Source organism: Myodes glareolus, chromosome 9, assembly GCF_982192425.1.
Source record: "Myodes glareolus chromosome 9, mMyoGla1.1, whole genome shotgun sequence".
NCBI lineage: Eukaryota > Metazoa > Chordata > Mammalia > Rodentia > Cricetidae > Myodes > Myodes glareolus.
In genome coordinates, this window is record NC_142034.1 from 95,944,831 (window position 1) to 95,965,660 (window position 20,830).

At 50.9% G+C, this 20,830-nt stretch overlaps 1 protein-coding gene across 1 annotated transcript; it reads left to right on the top strand.

Annotated features, from left to right (window-relative positions):
* Positions 1-912: 912 nt before the first annotated feature.
* Mmp25 (matrix metallopeptidase 25) lies at positions 913-13,840 on the top strand. Its single transcript, XM_087910787.1, has 10 exons — positions 913-1,046; positions 1,468-1,600; positions 3,785-3,926; positions 4,032-4,321; positions 10,824-11,000; positions 11,098-11,182; positions 11,987-12,069; positions 12,357-12,509; positions 12,595-12,852; positions 13,035-13,840. Exons 1-10 carry the CDS (start codon positions 942-944, stop codon positions 13,304-13,306), a joined length of 1,698 nt encoding a protein of 565 aa, XP_087766913.1. The 5' UTR covers positions 913-941; the 3' UTR covers positions 13,307-13,840.
* The last annotated feature ends 6,990 nt before the right edge of the window (positions 13,841-20,830 follow it).

Below are 20,830 nucleotides of genomic sequence, written 5' to 3' on the forward strand. Positions count from 1 at the left end.
CTGGTCCCCAGATCGTGCCCCCAAGGATTGCCTCTTCCGTCTTTTGCTGTCTCCTCTTTGTGCAGGTTTAGGGTTTAAATGCCTAGTACCCGGGGAGAAAACCACGAAGCGGGAACAGCCGAGTTTGGGGTCTAGAGGTGGCAGCGCCCGGTGCTCCGAGCAGAGCCTTTTAGGCGGGTTGGGACAATGAATGGACCGGGCAATCACGCTGAGCACATCTGGCCCGGGCTGGGTGAACAGGAAGTGTCTTCAGAGCAGCCTGCTGAGAGCCTGGGGTCCCCAGGCAGGATGCGTGGGGGAGGGGATCTCCGGCCACTCCTCCCCCGGCTCACGATCCTAAGGAAGCAGAAGCAAGGCCTGCTCCTGGAGTCCAGAAACAGCACGGATCTGGGAACAGAAACTTTTCTGACGAAGGCTGTGGATGATACGACACATCAGACCACTTGCTCCACCTCTAGTCCTTGAGCTCGCTGGAGAGTTCCTGCATCCCATTGAGGACCAGCGCGGGGGACGGGGGCGGGTTTGAACCCCTGGTCCTCCCCTTCGTGCTGGACATTGAAGACTGGACTACTTCCCCGCCGCGCCCTTAGTGAGCCCCGCCCCATCCAGGCTTCCACTTGCAGGTGGGGCAGTTGGCGCAGCACCCAGACCGGGACAGCACCTGGGGGCCGGGGGACAGGAGAGGTCCCCGTAGTGTACCTCTTTATCGGACCTCTGTCCCCTCCTGTGCCTTCTCCACGCTCCCAGGACCCCCAGCCCCACCTCGACTTTCGACTATCGCCTGTCAGCCCCTGCTGTGTCTCCTAGGATCCCGGATCTCTCCTGCCCATCTCTACTACCCTGTGTCGGCTCCCTTGATCCTCGCCGGGTACCTCCAGACCCCCAGGGCGGACGGAGTCGGGGCCCCTTCGAGTGTCCCCTCGGACCAAGCGGAACGCGCCATGAGGCTGCAGGCGCTCGATCTCCGGTTACTGGTGCTACTGCTGGTTCTTCTTCTTCAGCCTGTGCACGGGACTCCCAGGGCGCAGGACATGAGTCTGGGCGTGGTGAGCTCGGGTCCGCTGGCTCCTGGGATCATAGAGAGCCTGTAAAAGGGAAAGGGGTAGAGCGGACTCCTGGGTCTGAAGGAAAGAGGGGGCTGGATTCAAATGTCCTGAAGAGTGTCTGGGGATGGGCTCTTGGGCCCCTGGATTGCTGGCTCTATCTGGAGGTTTAGTGACTGGGATTCGGAACTGTGAAAAGGAGCTAAATTGGAACGCTGGGGCCTCACCTACTGCATCTATCAAGACTGACAAACCCAGAGCTGGGGGTGGGGACCCTGGCTTTATGTATAAGGGAGGTGGGTTCTGTCGTCCAGGTCTAGGAACTTTGGTTCTGGATTCCCTAGAGGGTTGGACTTTTCAAATAACGGTGAGAAGGGAAAGCCCCATCGTTTTAGGGCTTCATCATTCCTCTCCTATGCCCCAGGACTGGCTGACTCGCTATGGCTACCTACCTCCGGCTGATCCTTCCCAAGCCCAGCTGCAGAGCCTTGAGAAGCTGCAGGATGCTATCAAAGTCATGCAGAGATTTGCCGGCCTGCCTGAGACAGGTCAAATGGGTAGGTAGGCCACCAAGCCACGGGGCAGTCCTGCCTCTGTCTTTAAATTGCAGGGAGCACTGAATCCCAAGAGACGTAAAGATGCTGATCTCGGAGCCCTGCCCAGACCTTGGAGGTCTGCCGGCATCCAGCTATCCTGTCCTGGCTTTGCCAGGCTCCGATATGGCAGCGGGGATGGAACAGGTCTAGTCCACACTCTCTGGAGCTGACATTATAAGGGAGAAAGAAACAGACCAAGAACATCAATATGCAAAATGATTTCAAATGGTGCCAGGTTGGCCTCAAACTTGAGATTCTCCTGCCTCGGCCTGAGCCTGCACCTAGCTGGGCGGGCCACTCTGAAAGATGTCGTGTGAGCTTATAAGCTGAGATCACAAATAGGAGGACACAGCCACAGGAAAACGTGGGAGGAATGGCGCAGTGACTGCAGAAGAACCTGCAGCAGACACAGTTTATCTGCCTGCAGTGATCGGCAGAGGGGATTAGGCAAGAGCGTGATTAGGTTACCTTGAAAAAGGTTTATTCCAAGTATAATAAGAAACCAGGGGAGCAGGGCTGGAAGCAGGGAATTAACTTCATCTGACTTTCAGGTTTTTGCTGGTTTTTGTTTTTGTGGGGGCAGGTGTTCCTCTCTGTGTTGCTTAGGCAGCTCTTGAACACATAGTCTTCCTGTTTTAGCTTCACTGAATGGGTCGTTGGGAAACAGTGGCCATGCCATATTGCTTGGTCTGGTTTGATCTTTTGTCTGTTGATGAGGAGTGGAGGGTGGGTGGAGAACCAGAAGGAGCCTTTTGCAGGTGGTGCTGGGGAGTAGGGGTGGGGATGTGGCAGAGAGTGTATTTTGAAGGTAGAGTCAAGGGCTCGCCTGTGGAGTTAAATAGAAAGACAGAGGGAACTTGGAGAATCTTCAAGGAAAAAACTCCTCCCTCCCTGTTCCTTCTCAGCCCAGAACAGAGTATGACGTCACTATGTTCTTGGTTACTGTTTGCTATTGCTGCCAGTGAGATGCAGTTTGACCTCCTGGAAAGGGGGAGGTGCTAGAAAAGGGGCTTACAGATGGGCCTAATGTGAGAAGGGATGGCAAGATGCTACAGACTAAAGACCGACCCCTGCTGTCTTCAGACTTTGATCAGCAACCCAGGAGGACTTAAGCCAGGCGGGATGGTAGTGGTGCTCGCCTTTAACCCCAGCATTTGGGAGGCAGAGGCAGGCAGATCTCTGAGTTCAAGTTCGCGGCCAGCCTGGTCTACAGAGCAAGTTCCAGGACAGTCAGAGCTACACAGAGGAACCCTTTTTTGAAAAACCAGGAGAGTTAAAAAAAAGAGTGATGGACAGCTTCAAGGGGAGAGCACAGTTGTTTGGATTCTGGTCTTAGAGGAAAGGGGAGAGGACCTAGTTGGTAAAGTGTTCTCCTTGCAAGATTGAAGACTTGAGTTTGGGCCCTAGAACCCAGCTGAAAAGGGGCCTGGTGGAGTGGCCTTGTGATCCCAGCCCTGTGGAGGCTGAGATGCAGATCCTTGGAGCTCACTGGCCAGTCTAACCTAGTTGGGGAGTTCTGGACAATGTGAGAGATCCTGTCTCAAAAAAACAAAGTCAATGAAGCAAACAAACAAACCCAAGGTTGATAGCACAGGAAGGACACCCAGGTTGCCCTCTGGTCTCCGCTCCCAGGTGCGCATGCGTACCCTATAGACATACATATACAACCCCTTCCACCTTTAGGGTACCTTCCTTCAGCATCCACCAGCTGGGGCCAGGGAAGGGGTACAAGAGACCCAGCTTAAGCCTGTAAGTGCCTCCTATGGTGGCCATGGTCAAGTAGAGAGGGTGCCTGGCTTGAGCTAGCTTTCACAGTGACTGGGCTCGGGCTGTGAGGCCTAAGCCATCTGTTTTCCTTTTTAAACCCTTAGTTATTTTTATTTTATGTGTTCGGGTGTTTGACCTGTGTGTTTGCCTATGCATCATAAAGGTCAGAAGAGGGTGTCAGGTCCCCTGGAACTGGAGTTCCAGACTCTTGTAAGCCACCAGGTGGGTGCTGAGACTTGAACTCAGGTCCCTCTAGAAGAGCAGCCAGTGACTTCAAGTGTCGTGAGCTAACTTTTCAAGTCTATCGAGTCAATTTCTTAGTTAGTGGGTACCGTGACGACGGACGGTCCTATCACTTTTGACACCTGTCTCCCGCAGACGCTGAAACAATAGCTGCCATGCGCAAGCCCCGCTGCTCCCTGCCTGATATTCTGGGGGCTGCTGGGCTGGTCAGGCGCCGCCGCCGCCGTCGCTATGCTCTGAGTGGCAGTGTATGGAAGAAGCGCACCCTGACGTGGAGGTAGGTCTTGGTTCCTGTGCTTCCCCTTGACCTGCTGACTAGGTCCCAGACTTACCTGGCTGGCAGGTACCTCCACAGCCACCGGCTCTCCTCCTCTCTCCTCAGTATCCGGTCCTTCTCTCAGAGCTCCCAGTTGAGCCAGTCGACCGTGCGGACCCTCATGAGTTACGCCCTGGCTGTCTGGGCTGTTGAGTCAGGCCTTACCTTCCAGGAGGTGGATTCTCAGCATCAGGAGCCCGACATCCTTATCCATTTTTCCCGGGGCTACCACCAAGACAGTTACCCCTTTGACGGACCCGGTGGCACCCTGGCTCATGCCTTCTTCCCTGGAGAGCACCCCATCTCTGGAGACACTCACTTCGATGATGAGGAGACCTGGACTTTTGGGTCACAAGGTAAAAGTTTCCATCTTCAGAGTGGTTCCCTCTTTGTATCTCACTGTGCTGAAGAACTAGGTTGAAGTTAATTGATTGATGAAAGCTGTGTCAGTCAGGGATTTCCCAGAGAAGCTGGAGGTGTGTACTACATTGGTGTCCCGCTTGTCTGGCATGTATGGGCTCAGAACACACACCACATACACCACACACATACACACACAGCCCAACATGGTAACACACAGCTTTAATCCCAGCACTCAGGTGGCAGTGGCAGGTAGCTATCTATGAATTTGAGGTTAGCCTGCTCTACATGGTGAGTCTAGCCATGGCTACATAGTGGGAGCTTGCATCCCAGAAAAAAAAAATTTTTTTTAAGTTGATTAATTTTAATTTTATGGTATGGGTGTTTTATCTGCATATGTCTGTGTACCAGGTGCATTGCCTGGTGCCTCTGAAGCCAGAAGAGGATGAGGAACTGGCATTAAATATGGTCATGTGCTTTCTGGGATTCGAGCCTGGATCCTGTGGAAGCACAGCCAGTGCTCCTAATCACTAATCACTGGGGCCTCTCCAGTCCCCAGCCCCTCCCAGACCCCTAAAAAGCACTTAAAAAGAGGTTTTTGCTTTTGTTTTTGAGATTTGACCTCATTATTGTAGCCCACACTGGCTTTGAGCTCACTGTTTATCCCAGGCTGTTCTTGAAGAGATTTGCTCTGAGGAGTTGGCTCATGGGGATTGTGGGAATTAGCATGGCCAGAATTTGTAAAGGACTAGGAAAACTCAAGGTAGATTTCTGTCTTGAGACAGATTTTTTTCCCTCCTAGAACTCTCAGTGTTGGTTCCTAGGGCTTGGATGGATATGATCCTTCTGCACTGGGGTGGCTTGCTTCGGTGAGAGCAGATCCTAGTTAGATCTCTGAAACACCTTCACAGCAACGTCTGGGATGCCGTTTGGCCAGTTCACTAGGCACAACCAAATCAATACAAAATTAAAACTACAGAGGCCTTTCAAGTGCCCAAATCAGACAGTGGTGGCACTCACCTTTGATCCCAGCACTTGGGAGGCAGAAAAAGGCAGGTCTCTGTGAGTTCAAGGACAGCCTGGTCTACAGAGTGAGTTCCAGGACAACCGGGGCTACACAGAGAAGCCCTGTCTCAAAAAAAAAAAAAAAAAAAAGAAAAAGAAAGAAAGAAAGAAAGCAAGCAAGCATTGCCCCGTCAAGTGACCAGCTCAGAGATGGCAATGACGTAAAAACCCAAACCCCATCAATTTAGGCAGAAGGTGACTGTCACCACTGTGCTCAGTGATGTGGTAGCCAGAAATCACAGCAGAGGAAAGCTGTGGTTCCCGAGGAGTTTCTTGGGCAGGGGAGGTTTCCTAGAAGTGATGACTCTTTCCGCTTAAATAGACACATGTGCCGGATGTGGTGGCACTGAGGGTGACAGCTCGCATCTGTAATTCAGCGATTGTGAAATCGAGACCAGCTGAAGATAGACAGCAAGAATCCAGAACTGGGTGTGCACTCTGGAGGCAGAGGCAGGCAGATGTCTGAGTTTGAGGCCAGTCTGGTCTATAAAGCAAGTTCCAGGACAGCCAGGGCTGGGCCTGTTCTGAGTTCCCTTAGATCTGCCCCTCCATGAGCAGTCCCCATATTCTCTTACCTGGACTCTCTGGCCACTTCCTGCCTCTTTGCCTCTCTCCATTCCACCTCCCCATGCATACAGGAATATGTCTAGGATGCGAAACTATTTGATGTGTTCCCATTGCTTCCCGAATCCTGTTGTTCAAATTCTATTTACTTTCCCAAACTCTTTGTAATCTAGAACCCACTCTCACCCGTGATGCCATCCCTTTGTAATCTAGAGCCCACTCTCACCCGTGATGTCATCCCTTTGTAACCTAGAGCCCACTCTCACCTGTGACGCCATCCCTTTGTAATCTAGAGCCCATTCCCACCTGTGATGTCATCCCTTTGTGATCTAGAGCCCACTCTTACCCGTGATGTCATCCCTTTGTAACCTAGAGCCCACTCTCACCTGTGACGCTATCCCTTTGTAACCTAGAGCCCACTCTCACCTGTGTCGTCATCTCCGCTGATGCCACCCACAATTCTGTTTTCCAACCATCAATGCTCCTGACCCTATCTCCCTTCAGCAGCTCCTCTCACCTCTGGCTACCAGGCACTCAGCTGACTGGCTGGTGTGTTCTCCTTGAGTGTCCCCTGTACCTGTGCACTTCAGAAGAACAAGATTTGCCCATCTGGCCTGTGACACCTGGTGCTCAGCATTCTTTGTTTTGTTCGAGACAGGGTCACTCTGTAGCCTAGGTTGGCCTTCATCTCACTGTGTAGCTGCAGCTTGGCCTCAAACTTGCTACAATCCTTTTGTTTTTTGGTTTTGTTTTTTGAGACAGAATTTCTCTGTATAGACCTGGCTCTCCTGAAACTTTCTTTGTAGACCAGGCTAGGCTCGAACTTACAGAGATCTGCCTGCCTCTGCCTCCTGAGTGCTGGGATTAAAGGTGTGCACCACCACCATCCAGCCAGATAGAAGTTCTTAAGCAGTTTGTCAAGGGAGAGGGTTTTCAGGAGAAAGGATAGCAGGAGGGGAATAGAACCGAACACGGCTATGGGGCCAGCTCTTCTCAGCTCTGTATCAGTCAGTCATTTACTGTGCTGGGGTAGGATGAGTGGGGAGGTGATAGCTGGGTCAGGTGCCCAGGTGTGGAGCACCACTGGCAGCCAGTCACAGACTGGGACAGCAGGTAGTGTCCTGCAGCACACCGAGGCTAGAGATGCAGGCCGGGAGCCTGGGCAGACCGCAGAGCTGCAGTCTCCAGTGTAAGCAGGTCAGCTTTGAAGATGAATCCGTTCGGGTTCCTCTACTCGTTGCTCTGTTTCCTCAGTTGAGAAATGAGGGAAGAAGTACCCGCTTGCTGAGTGGTCCTTGGCACCCATGCTGCTGACTTCCTTGCCAACTGCTCTGAGAGCTGAGCCTGGGGAGGGATTAAAGGATGCCAGGAAGAAAGTATAGAATGCAAACGTCAAAAGCAGAGCAATGAAGAGCCTTGAAGTTAAGAGATGGGGAGCTGGGTGTGGTGGTACATACCTGTGATCCCAACATTTGGAGTCAAAGGCAGGGTGGCTGATACTATGTGACCAGCCAGGGAATAGTCTACATAAAGAGATCTAGGCCTGCAAGCAAGAGATGCTGTCTTGGAAAACAAACAAATAAAAGCAAAACAAAACAAAACAAAAAACAACCCAAACCTAAAACAACGGAGGTGGGGAGGAAAACGGGCTGAAAGGCGGTGAATAATAGTTCAGAGGAAGTGGTTAGATTCACAGCAGGCACAGCAAGGCAGGGAAAAGTCCAGCAACTCACATGGCCAAGATTTAGTTATGTGGGGACAAGTGACTTTTTTTTTTTCAAGACAGGGTTTCTCTGTGTAGTCCTAGCTGTCCTGGAACTCACTTTGTAGACCAGGCTGGCCTCGAACTCACAGAGATCAGGCTGGCCTTGAACTCACAGAGATCCACCTGCCTCTGTCTCTAAAGTACTGGGAGTAAAGGCATGCGCCACACACCCCCCTCTGCTGACGAGTGACCTTTTGGTGCCCGCTTGCTCCCTGGTGTGGGAAGAATCCCCAACTGTTAGGCGTGAGAAGAAAGAGGAAGCGTACACTATTTACACCACTGGCTGGGGAGCTTGACTGGGAAGCAAGGACAGAAACTGGTAAAGCCAGAATCCCGGTGACCAAAGAGTGTCTCAGGATGGAGTGTTCTAGGCTTTGGATCTCGCAATGAATCAACAGAAATCTCTGCGAGTTTAGACTAACCTGGTCTACATAGCCTATATACACTGTCTCAAAAATGGGGAGCGGGCACGGATGCCTGGACAGAAAGGAAGAAGTGGGCATGGGCAGGAGAAGAGGGGCGAGTGTGGGACCATGAAGCTATCTGCCCATGTACATGTGTAGCAAAGGTGACATTACCCTCCACTGCCTGCCTTTATGTTTTGTTTACATCGATCTTATTTTCAAGATTTATTTTTGTTGTTTTTAGCCATGTGTATGTCCGTCTGTGTGGGGGTTTGTGCACATGGGTGCAGGTGCCAGAGGAGAGTACGGACTCCCTTGGACCTGGAGTTACAGGTAGCTGTGAGCCACTTGAGGTGGATGCTAGAAGCCAAACTGGGGTCCTCTGGAAGAGCCGTAAAACATTCTTAATAGCTGAACCATCACCCCAGCCCCCTGGGTTTGTTTCTCAGGCTGGTCTCACACCTGCTGTGCAGCCAAGGATTGCCTTGAGCGCCTGGTCAGTCTGCTGTCATCTCCCCCACGGCATGCACCATTATGGCTATTTAACCTTGTGCTGGGAATCAAACCCAGGGCTCTATGCATTCTGGGCATGCTCTCTACCAACCGAGTACATCCCCAGTCCTGCCTGCCTTGATGAAACAGGAAGCACATCTGCCGGCTGTGGGGACTGAGTCTGGGCCTCACCTGAGTCTCTTCTCAACTCCAGCTAGAAGTTGAGGGGACCAAAGCAGCCACCTGCTAGGCCAAAGACAAGAAAGACAGGCACCCTGAACATGGTCCACCAGGGCCCCCACAGGGTTAGTTTGGGTGATTATGTAAATTTCTCCGCCTGCATAGGGTGAGAACAGTGCAGGAAGGGGTTTGTGGCCCGGAAGCCCCATGTTGCCCCATGTTGCCCCAAGAGAGGTGAGATAAGGAAGGAGAAAGAGAACATCCTGATTGAGACACCAAACTTCCTCTGATTTCTCAGTAAAAGGATGCAGGGTAATTAGGTGACCTGCAGCCAACATGGAAATTCAGGTGTAGTTTAAACAGGTTCATGTGAAGACAGGACCTGCCGAAAGGCAGAGGTACAGCCAGGGCACTCAGTGTCCCTTCCAGCTCTGCCTCTGACCTTGATGACTCTGTTTTCCCTCTGTAGAATGATGGGAGATGGAGAAACTCACTCTGTAGACCAGGCTGGCCTTGAACTCACAGAGATCCATCTACCTCTGCCTCCCAAGAATGCTGGGGTTAAAGGTGTGTGCCACCACTGCCTGGCGAATTTACCCGGTGTAAATTCCACACATAACCATAGTGCCATTGCTTAGGAGGTAGAGACTGGAGGATTTTATGAAGGTCAAGCTCTTCTCCTTGAACAATGAATGAAAGTCTAGCCAGGGCTACATAGTGGGATCCAGTTTCAAAAAAAAAAAATTGCTGTTTTCTTTCTTTCTTTCTTTCTTTCTTTCTTTCTTTCTTTCTTTCTCTCTCTCTCTCTCTCTCTCTCTCTCTCTCTCTCTCTCTCTCTCTCTCTCTCTTTCTCTTTCTTTCCTGTTAGGGTAAGTGGCTTTTCAGTTGACTAGTCATATCTCACTTTCAATACCATCAATACTGGTTAGGATCTATGAGGCGGAGCAACATTCGGGAACCTAGGCCTTTCTGGGAGACCGCCTGGCTCTGCTAACTGCTTTAGTGTCTTCTGGGTCTTAACCACTAAAGTCAGAGATCGATGAAGCCAAGTGTTGAGAGGCTCTGTCCTGACCTGGCTGGAATCCCCAGGGAAGAAACTGTGGCAGGAAGAGGCTCCAGAGCAGGGGCTGTGGTCTGGGAGTGCTGTTGTGGAAGTTCTGACTTCTCCCCCAGTTAGGGAAGGGTGGCAGGTGGGATGGGCAAGGGCTCTTGGAGAGGTGGGCAGAGATGTGAAGTGGCCTGGAAATGTGGATCCGGGAGAGATGGAAAGAAAAGGGGTGAAAGACACCCTGGGTGAAGACTGGGAAGGGGGGTGCTCCTTTTCTTATTCTTCCTTCCTTTTATTTCTTGTAGTTTCTCTATGTAGTCCTGACTAGACTTTAGTTTGCAATATAGGCTGGGCTGGCATCAAACACACAGAGATTCTCCTGCCTCTGCCTACCAAATGCTGAGATCAAAGGCCTGTACCACCACACCCAGCAGAGTAAGCAATTCTTCCTCTTCTTCTTTTTTAAGAGATTTACTTATTTATTTTTATGTGTGTGAGTGTTCTGTCTACCTTTATGCCAGGAGAGGGCCTCAGGCTGTGAGCCACCGTGTCGGTGCTGGGAATTGAACTCAGGACCTCTGGAAGAGCAGCCGGCGTTCTTTCCTGCTGAGCCATCGAGTGGGGGTTTCCAAGCACAGACTGGAGTTGGGGGGGGGGTCCTAGTTCCCCAGGGCTCTGACCCTAAGTTATATGCAGCTTTCCCTGCCCGAGTGAGGGCTATGGCAGCACAAGGACAGCTTGACAGCTTCCTCGTGTCCTTTGGGTGTCTTTTTACCTGTGTCCCGGTGTCACAGCAAACATATTTGCTGCATGGTTGAAGGATACAGGAATGGGGGTGCCACTCAGGAGGGGGCAGGGCAGAGGTGGTGCGGCCCCACCCCAGGGTTTCCTGGGTCTTCCTTCTGGCCAGCAGACTCAATCCCTCACTCCCTTCCCAGTGTGGGAGGGCCTTAGCTTCACCCCCTGTCCTCTCTCCCCAGATGGTGAAGGAACCGACCTGTTTGCAGTAGCAGTTCATGAGTTTGGCCACGCTCTAGGCCTTGGTCACTCTTCTGCTCCCAACTCCATTATGAGGCCCTTCTACCAGGGCCCAGTGGGCGACCCTGACAAATATCGCTTGTCCCAAGATGACCGTGATGGATTGCAGCAGCTCTATGGTATGAGAAGGAGATGCCAGAACCAGCCCCGGGCATAGCTTCTGTATGACTATACAGCAGGTCCGGGGAACTCATATCTGCCTGACTCTCCCCACAGGGAAAGTGTCCCATACCCCGTATGATAAGCCCACAAGGAAACCCTTGGCTCCACCTCCACAGCCTCCAGCCTTGCCCCCTGACAGGTGAGTCTCCTACTAGCTGCATGACAGCACCCTGGCTCACTGTCCTCCATGAAGGGCCGGAGAGATGACTCAGCATTTAAGAGCACTTGCTGTTCTCTGAGACCCAAGTTGAGTTCCCAAAACCCACTCCAGACTGCCCACAGTTACCCGTAACTCCCACTCTGGAGGACACTTTGTAGATCTTAGACACCCACATAAATAAAAATTTAAAAAAATAATAAAAGGGTTGGGGAGATTGCACCTTTAGCAAAGCAACTGCCATGCAAGCGTAAGGACCTGAATGCAGACCCGAAACAGCCCTGAAAGCCAGAGGCTTGGGTCTGTAATCCCACATTACTCAAGAAGGCGGAGACAAGCATGTCAGCCTAGCTGAATTAATGAACTCCAGGTTCAGCAAGGGAGCTTGTCTCAAAAAATAAGGTCCTGAGTTTAATTCCTAGCAACCACATGGTGGCTCCTAAGCATTTGTAATGAGATCTGGTGCCCTCTTTTGGGGTACATGCATACATGTGGGCAGAGCACATACAAGCACACAAAAGACATGGATGGGAGCCGGGAGGTGGTGACACGCGCCTTTAATCACAGCACTCGGGAGGCAGGGGCAGGAGGATCTCTGTGAGTTCAAGTCCAGCCTGGTCTACAAGAGCTAGTTTCAGGACAGGCTCCAAAGCTGCAGAGAAACCCTGTCTCAAAAAACTGGGGGAAAAAAACCCAAAAAAAATGTGGATGGGAAGCATCCTTGCCAGACTAGTCAAGAGCAAGGGACAGGCAGCCCTAACCCGTTCACTCGCCATTCCTCTGCAGCCCCTCCACACCTGTGCCTGATCGCTGTGAGGGCAATTTTGATGCTATTGCCAATATCCGAGGGGAAACCTTCTTCTTCAAAGGTAAGTCAAGTAGGGTGGCCCTTGAGTCTGCATAATTGGCTTTTTACGCACTTCCTAGGCTGCAAAGCTTCCTGGGATGTGAGATTGTTGGCGTTAATAAAAGGGAGCGGTGGTGTGGGGAGACATCCTGGGCAAGTCATAAAATAATGGTCATAGATCTGCTTGATATGTAGAGGGATCCGCCCCCTGCCCAGTCACTCGCTGGGTTGGACAGAGGAACATCAGCGAAGGGACAAGATCTCTGACCTTGTCGTATCCCTAGGTCTTGTTCCCTTCTTCCCCTGCAGGCCCCTGGTTCTGGCGCCTCCAACCCTCAGGACAGCTGGTGTCGCCTCGACCAGCTCGGCTGCACCGCTTTTGGGAGGGGCTGCCCACCCACGTGAGGGTTATCCAGGCTGCTTATGCCCGACCCCTAGATGGCCGAATCATCCTTTTCAGCGGTGGGTAGGGGTCATGGGAACTGGATAGGACAGGTCCAAGGAGCTCCCCATCCCCCGCCCAAGTTACCAACCTGCCTCCTTCCAGGCCCCCAGTTCTGGGTGTTCCAGGACCGACAGCTGGAGGGCGCAGCGCGGCCACTGGTAGAGTTTGGGCTTCCCCCGGGAGAAGAGGTGGATGCTGTGTTTTCTTGGCCTCTCAATGGCAAGACTTACCTGATCCGAGGCCAGCAGTACTGGCGGTATGACGAAGTGGCTGCCCGCCTAGACCCTGGCTACCCACGCGTCCTGAGTCACTGGGAGGGGGCACCGCCCGCCCCAGACGATGTCACCGTCAGCAACACAGGTGTGGGGAACCCTGGAAATCCTCATTTGCGAATTGTGGTCCCTGGGGGCCCTAGGGAAAGGAAGGGGAAAGATGAAGGAGAAGGGATAACAACTAGGGGGCGTGCCCGGGCGTTGGTGTGGAAAAAAAGAAGCGGTGGCTTTGGGTCAGGCCTGGGCCCTGAGGTGTCTCCTCTCCCACAGGTGACACCTACTTTTTCAAGGGCACTCTTTTCTGGCGCTTTGCGAAGGGCAGTGTCAAATCTGAGTCGGATTCCCCCCAGCCCATGGGGCCCAAGTGGCTGGACTGCCCTGCCCCCAGCTCCGACCCTCAAGTCCCCAACCGCCCGAAAATGACACCCAAAACCGGAACCTGTGATTGTCACTGTGATCTCAATCAAGCCACAGGGCCGCTGTCAGTGACCCTCCTGTTGCCCCTCCTGCCCTTCCTGATTGGAGCTGTCTTTTTTTGCTGAAACCTGGTCCCTCCTAGCAGATCAGCTTCCTACACCGAAGAGAGTCGGAGTCTTCCGCAGCTGGACCTAGTGTGTGGGGTCCTGAGATCCTGCGGAGTCTCACTGTCTGTTCCCACGGGGAAACCAAGTTCACAGAGTTGGGCGGGTTCCTAGCAGAAGCCTGTGGATGTCTTGATTGGGGCGGGGCGGGGTTGGGGGGGGAGATACCAAACCTGCTTGCTATTAGGGCACAGGAGCTGTGGCAGTAGTCAGGGATACCGCCAGGGGGCGGTATGCACCCTTCTCCATCGCCAGGAATGGGGCTTTGCTGTGTGCAGTCCCTGGAGCTAGGAACCCATCCGAACTGCGGATTGAACACACAGTGCTCGGCCCTACCCCGTTGCTCCTCAGACACCATACCTGCCTCAAGTTGTGTGCTGTGGTGACTGACTTTCTGCACCCCTCTGATTCTCCACAATTGTTCATACTGGTAACAGTGGGACAGCAACTGTACTCTGACTAGATGGTTAAACAGGACCAGGACATTGAACTCCAGTGCCTCCGATAGCCGCTGAATGTGTTGCTGAACCTTCTTACTCTACATTCATTGTACTCTACCTTCCTTTATGGTCACTGCCATAGGGTGGGGCGAAGACCAAGAGCTGCTCCCTCCCCCAGGGTATACCTTAGACCCTGCTTGATGTCAGTGTTGGCGTGGGTGGGCAGTTGCTCTCATTTCAGATCACCCTCATATCAGAACACAACCGGCACGGGGGAGGGTCACCCCGAATTCAAGATCGTCAAATGCCATTGGAAGGTGTTCCTGCACCAAGCGAAGTGACCGCTGGTTCCTTCTGGACCACCGTCGCTCCCGTCTGCACAGTGCTGCGGTGGACAGGACCCTCTCAGCGATCCTATATTGCTTCCTCCTCCTCTTCCCTTTCCTTCTCACATACTATTTTCAGTTGTGTCTGTGAGTACAGGAGCCCAGCGGTGCTGGATCCTCTCGGAGGTGGAGTGGTCTGGTCGTGAGCCCAGGATCCTGAGTGTAGAACTCAGGTCCTCTACTAGAATAACATGTGACAGCTTCAGCCCCTGTCATTGCCTTCTGAGCCCTTCCCAGGGACCCAATGATACAGCTAAGGGGTGAAGAGAGCTGAGGCAGCTTCCTTCAACCTAACATCCTCATAGATTGAGGACATAGATCAATGATTCTAGAATATTCCTCATCAGAATAACTTTATGGGATTTTATTTTTTCAGGACAGGGTTTCTCTGTGTAGCCCTGGCTGTCCTGAAACTCACTATGTAGGCCAGCCTGGCTTTGGACATCCACCTGTCTCTGCCTCCTGAGTCCTAGAGTTAAAGGCACGTGTCAGCACCATCTCATGGGAGTTTAAGAATGCAGGTCCCATTCCCTCTGCCTGAATCCTCATTCTGGGGTGGGGGCAGGCATCTGCACTTTAACAAGTACGGGGTGGTGAGCGCTGAAGCACCAGGTCTTCTCAGTGCCGCTTCCTCTCCCAGGGACCATCTCTTCTTGTGTTCTCCACAAGGTCAGGCTGATGGCTGGGGAGCCATCTCCCCCAGCCTCCTTTCCAAGTGTGAACGGGCCAGATGTCATGGGGTCCTCAGTCGAGAGACAGACAGGCTGATTAGTTTATTAAGACAATACCTGGTAGCGAGCAAAGTGCTCTGAAAAGAGACTGAGCGGTAAGCAGCCTAATGGACAAGACCGGAGAAGTTCTATAAATTATTATGAATATTTATGAAGTAGGTGGAATATTGATTGGGTTATATGATCTTTTCCCATCACAAACCATGGTAGACCAGATCTTCCTGTCAAGATAATTCCACTGTTGGCTCCGTGAAAGGAAGGCGTGTCAGAAGGATTCAGAGCTTTTGTTAGTGCAGAGCTATAGGCTGAGTGACCTCACGATCTGGTTTCTGATCCCGTGGGGACAATGTGCCTGCTTCTTCAAGGATGTGCAGGCAAAGTGGGCAGTCTGGCCCTCAGGAGACAGCTACCAACATGCAGCTGTAGAATCCTTCATCACGTACCTAGCTCCTGGTCTACAGCGTGGTCTCTGCTGGAATCTGGAGCAGTTTAGAGACACAGTATTTTTGTGGCAGGCCTTTTCTTTTGAGCCACCAACCAGCTCCCAAATCACGACACGGAGACTTATTATCAGTTATGAATGTTCGGACGTATCTTATGTTTGTCCTATGAAGTCTTCTAACTTAAATTAACCTGTTTCTCTAATACATTTTTGCCTTGGTGCTTTTTGCCTTTCTTCCATTCTGTAAGTCCCATTCCTCGCCTGGCTGGCTGTGGCCTGGCCCCAGGAGTCTCCCTTCCTTTCTCCCTACTTCTCCTATCTCCTCTCTCACAAGCCTAGATTCCTGCTACCTATTTTCTCTGCACGCCGGCCCCGCCTATCCCTCTACTGCCTTGCTATTGGCCCTTCATATTTTCACTAGACCGATCAGGTGCCTTGGGCAGGCAAGGTGAAACAGCAACATCTTTACATAATTAAGCAAATGTAGCATACCTTTCCAGAGTTAAAGTAACATTCCACAACATGCTATACCCACGATTTAGTTACAGTTACAGTGAGATGAGTTAGGAGAGCCAGTGAAAGGGTAATGGCACCTTGTATGTATAGGTCCCTCAGGGCCTTCTGGGGTTCCCGTTAGAGTCTAAGCCTCAGACCAGCTCGCTGGCTTTTTCATAGAGCCCCATCTTCTGATCCTATCAGCTTTGCTATTTCATGCCCAGAAGCAAACCCTCTTGTTTTTATCCTCAGTGTTTTGAGCCTGTTCCACTCTGTAGCTCTGGCTAGCCTGGAACTGTCTATGTAGAGGAGGATACCTCATAGTCGCGAAGATCATCAGAGTTGTATGTTCTTTTAATGGTTTCATTAGATGCTAGTGAATCTCATCAGGCCTCTGCCTCTGAAGTGCTGGGATTAAAGGCTGGGAATAAACTCTGGTGCTTCAGGGTTCTTGATCCCTACAACTTAATCACATTACTTCACTTTAATTCACATGCTGGTTTTCGCCATAATCGGAAAGGAGGGAAACCAAGGCAGGAAGAGAACAAAAAGTAGTGGCAGAGGCGGAAGAAATGCTCAGTTGAGACCCTGACCTCGCAGGGGACTCAGTTCTGGTTCCCAGCACCCATGTGGTGGTAACTCCAGCTCCAGGGGATTTGATGTCCTTTTCTGACCCCTGTAGGCATGCGGTACACGAGCAAGCCAAATACTCCTATATATAAAAGTTAAATGTTTTTTAAAAGGTGATTAGAGAAAGCCTTTCATTTTTTGGGGAGCATTGATGGGTCTGGGGTGCAGGTCTGAAACAGACCTCAGTCACTGTTTCAGAGAAGCTGCAACCTGGGACCAGGTCGGGGTGGGGTGCTGAAGGACTTTTAAAGTGTGCGACCCAGCTGTTCTGAGGTTGCATGAATCCCAAATGGTGGAGAGGTGAGGCCAACAGCTTCCTCAGCCTCCTGGAGGAGTTAATTTGCTCTAAGAAAACCAGCTAGTTCTGGACAAGAGTAAAGAACCTGCCTAGGAGTCCTGCTGCCTCACATCCTCACCCTTCTCTGGAATGTTTGCCTTCCCACTCAGGCTGTGTGCACTGGCTTTGACTGTATCCCTCAAGCACTCCCTGTATCTGCACCCCCAGCATCCTTTTCAGATCTGTCAGTCACTGTGGTCCAATCCTGTACAAGAAAAGCTGGGACTCAGGCCAGTTCAGTGGAGCCCTGGTCGGCAGGTGGGCAAGGCCGCATCTCAGGGAGCTGGACCATGTGGATGTGAAAGGCATCCACCTGCTCTGCTTTCAAAGGCACAAGGATTGCAAGACTGAAGGGCTCTGGAGGGCGGCTGAGGTCTGGCCCCTGGTGTCAGGAGTTGAGTCCCTGAAGAGAGGTGAAGGGGTAGCTTAAGTTGCAGTGGAGACCCCAAGAAATGGAGATGCGAGAAACGTGGGAAGACCCATTTCTTACTTCAAGAGGGCCCAGTCACAGTTTGGACAAAGCAAAGCCAAACTCTAACAGGGCAAATAACTCAGTGTCCAGTGTCTGGGGTTCACTCTGGACCTTCTGGGCTCCTCCAAAGGGCTTGGGTCACTTCTCTGGTTCTGCCCCCTGCAGCACACACAGCTCGCCTTCTAGGCTCAGGCTGGCTCCACACCACAGCTGCTGCTCTTATCCCTGGTTGCCCTGTGGTACCGGCACCTCGAAAATGCTGGGGTCTCCCGGCACCTCGAAAGTGCTGGGGTTTCCGCTGCCGCTGGGCTGCACTTTCACCAACAGCTTCTCCTGGGCTCTCTCAGGAACTCCAACCCTGCCACAGAGTGCCAAGCCTCAGGGGCTCTCCATGATCGCTGTGTCCCTTCAAAGCCAGCACCACCTGGGTGACTTACACAACTACCAAGTTCTCACAGCACAAGTTTCTACCTTGGCCTGGTGGTGGCGGCACACATCTTTAATCCCAGCCCTCAGTAGGCAGAGGCAGGTGCCTCTCTGAGTTCAAGGCCAGCCTGGTCTACAAAGTGAGCTCCAGAACAGCCAGGACTGTTACATAGAGAAACCCTGAATCAGACAAAGACAAAAGAAAAACATCAATAACCAAGGTTCTACCTTGGTTGCCTCTAGAACACACTTTTGTGCACTACTCTCAGGAAATAATTCCCAAAAAGTTCGCCTCAGTGATGCTGGTTTCTTCCTGGTTTTGTTCTTGTTGTTGTTTCTTGTAGTTTTTTTTTTTTTTCAGGGTTTCTCTGTGTAACAGGCTTGGCTGTCCTAGAACTAGCTTTGTAGACTAGACTGGTCTTGACTCAGATATCTGCCAACCTAGTCTCCCAAGTACTGGGATTAAAGATGTGTGCCACCACTGCCCAGCAAATCTTGGTTTCTTAGAGTGACCAGCTTGTTAAAGAGACAGGTTGTTGAGGGAGAATGCGAATAAAGTAATCCCACACTAACTCCGAATTGGGTCTAATAAAGGGTTCTTCATGAAAAGGGGACTCACAGATCACAGTCCTCTGCCTGAACAGGGAACGGGAAACGAATCCAGCATCCAGGTGAGAGAGAGACAGAGTGGGCATGTACCTTTCTGGTACCCAGGGCCATGCCCAACCTGGACCAGTCTCTCAAAGGTCATTGCTGAAGGAGGATCCCCAGCGGGATATGATCTTGTGTGTGTGTGTGTGTGTGTGTGTGTGTGTGTGCACATGTACGCTTGGGCCCCACAGGGCCTGTGTGGAAGTCAGAGGGCATCTTGTGGGAGTTATTCTTTCCTTCCTTCACGTGTGTCCTGGGGTCAAACTCTGGTGTCCTCAGGTTTCAGGGCGAGCACGTTACCCATGAGCCATCGCTCCAGCCGTGCTCCACACTGTAACTCTGTAATCATGAAGTTCACTTCTTTGGCCTGTGGAATCTTAACACTCATGTAGCTCCTCCCCACTCTACCCCCAAATTTGGGGACTTTAGTTGACCCAGGGAAAGAGCTGCCAGACCAAAAAAAAACAAAAAACAAAAACAAAAAACCCCAAAAACCTTGAAGTCCAATTTGGTAAATTCATGAGTTCACTGGGGGAAGCTTGCTTGAGCAAAAGGGTCCTTAAAGCCCCCACCCCCAGAGTGACACACTTCCTCCTACAAGGCCATACCTACTCCAGCAAAGCCCCACCTCTCTTTGTAGGTACTTAAAGTACTGGAGATATGATGTCTGCTACTTCAGGAAGTACTGCTTTGGATTTAGCAGTGGGTAACATTTAGCATCACCTCCACACATTCCTGGTTATAAAATAGCCACTGGAATGTATGGTCATCTTCCCCCAGGGACAGTAGGAATAAGTATGGGAAGCAGTAGTTTAACATCTTAAGGATGTATTGTTCACCTAGGAATTATAGATGTAGATTCCCGGGGAGAAATTAAAGTTATGGTTTATGGAGAAAAGACTATGCCAGTAGGAGCTGGCGTTAGAATCGCCCAATTACTATTGCTTCCCTGTCTTAAAGGGAAAGCAGCTCCAATATGTAGAACAGGAAGGCTTGGTAGTACTGGAAAAAGATATTTGGGCAAACAGTCATCAGTGATGAAAGAAGTAAATTAAAAATAAAACTAAGCCTGGTGATGACAGCACATGCCTTAAATCCCAGCACTCAGCAGGCAGAGACAGGCAGATCTCTGTGAGTTTGAAGCCAGTCTGGTCTACAAAGGCAGATCCAGGACAGGTTCCAAAGCTCAGGGAAACCCTTTTCTTTTAGGCTTACAACTTCATATTTCTTTATTTTTACATTCCTATTCCTGGATCCTACATTCCTATATTTTTATTTCCTTCAAGAAGAAAATTTTCTTTTACACTTCCTACTTACAATAATGCTCAGCCAGCAAAAATGATATAATTGTATTTTCCCCCCTGAAAATGTGAAATAATCCAAATTTATGCCAATATTTTGTAAATCATCAACTAGAATTTGTTTGTAAACAATTGCCTCAGATTATTGCTTATCATATTTAGGTGATATCTTAATAGCCGCCTCTGATACTGATATTCTTGAATAGGTGTTTGATGCGGTACAATAGATCTTACCTCAACAGGAATGCAAATTGCTCCTGAAAAAAACTCAAAGAGAAAATTCTTTACGTATCTAGGATTTTATTTGAGTAAACAAAAAATTCAACTCCAAGGTACATATTAGAAGAGATTATTTGCACTTAATTTTTTTTATTTTGGTATTTCGAGACTGTTTTTCTCCATGTAACAGCCCTGGCTGGCCTAAAACTCACAGAGATCTGCCTGTCTCTGCCTCCCAAGTACTGTGTGTGATTAAAGGTCTGCACCACCGCTGACAGGTGTCAATGGCACACTCTTAATGATTCTCAGAAATCATTGGGAGGTATCAGTTGGTTGCTGTTGGAGAAACTGCTGGCCAGCCTACCCAGCCTCAGTCGTCCTGCCCAAACCAGCCAGCGTGAGCATGCGCAGCACGTCATCCTGCCCAAACCAGCCAGCGTGTGCATGCGCAGCATGCACTTCTGCCCTGAGGCAACCTAGGTCCTCCCGCTAAGCCCAGAGACTGCTGATGCAGAGACACCTGACCAGAGATGCCAATGAGGGAAGGACAATGCAGCAGAGTCAGTCACCTGAGCCAATGGGATGCTGGCAGGGTGTGGAAACCCACAGAAGTGGATCTGTTCCACCTTGACTATAGGTCAGAGAGTTTAAACCTATTCTTGCTCCTTCAAGGTTGGTGAATTAATGAGTTCACTGGGTCACTTTCAGGAGCACAGGCAACTCACAAGAAGATCCATATCTGGAAGTCTCACTCCTGGTCAGTTGGTTTTTGTTTTTTGTTTTTTGTTTTTGCTGCTGCTGCTGCTGTTTTTGTTTTTGTTTTTGGTTTTTGAGATAGTTTCTCTAGCTTTGGAGCCTGTCTTGGAACTAACTCTTGTAGACCAGGTTGGCCTCAAATTCACAGAGATCCACCTGCTTCTGCCTCCTGAGTGCTGGGATTAAAGTTGTGTGCCAC

Coding starts and splice junctions, on each gene's coding strand:
- Mmp25 (XM_087910787.1), top strand. CDS start 942: ATGAGGCTGCAGGCGCTCGATCTCCGGTTACTGGTGCTACTGCTGGTT. Junction 1,047..1,467: donor AGGACATGAGTCTGGGCGTG/GTGAGCTCGGGT, acceptor CCTATGCCCCAG/GACTGGCTGACTCGCTATGG. Junction 11,001..11,097: donor TGGATTGCAGCAGCTCTATG/GTATGAGAAGGA, acceptor CTCTCCCCACAG/GGAAAGTGTCCCATACCCCG.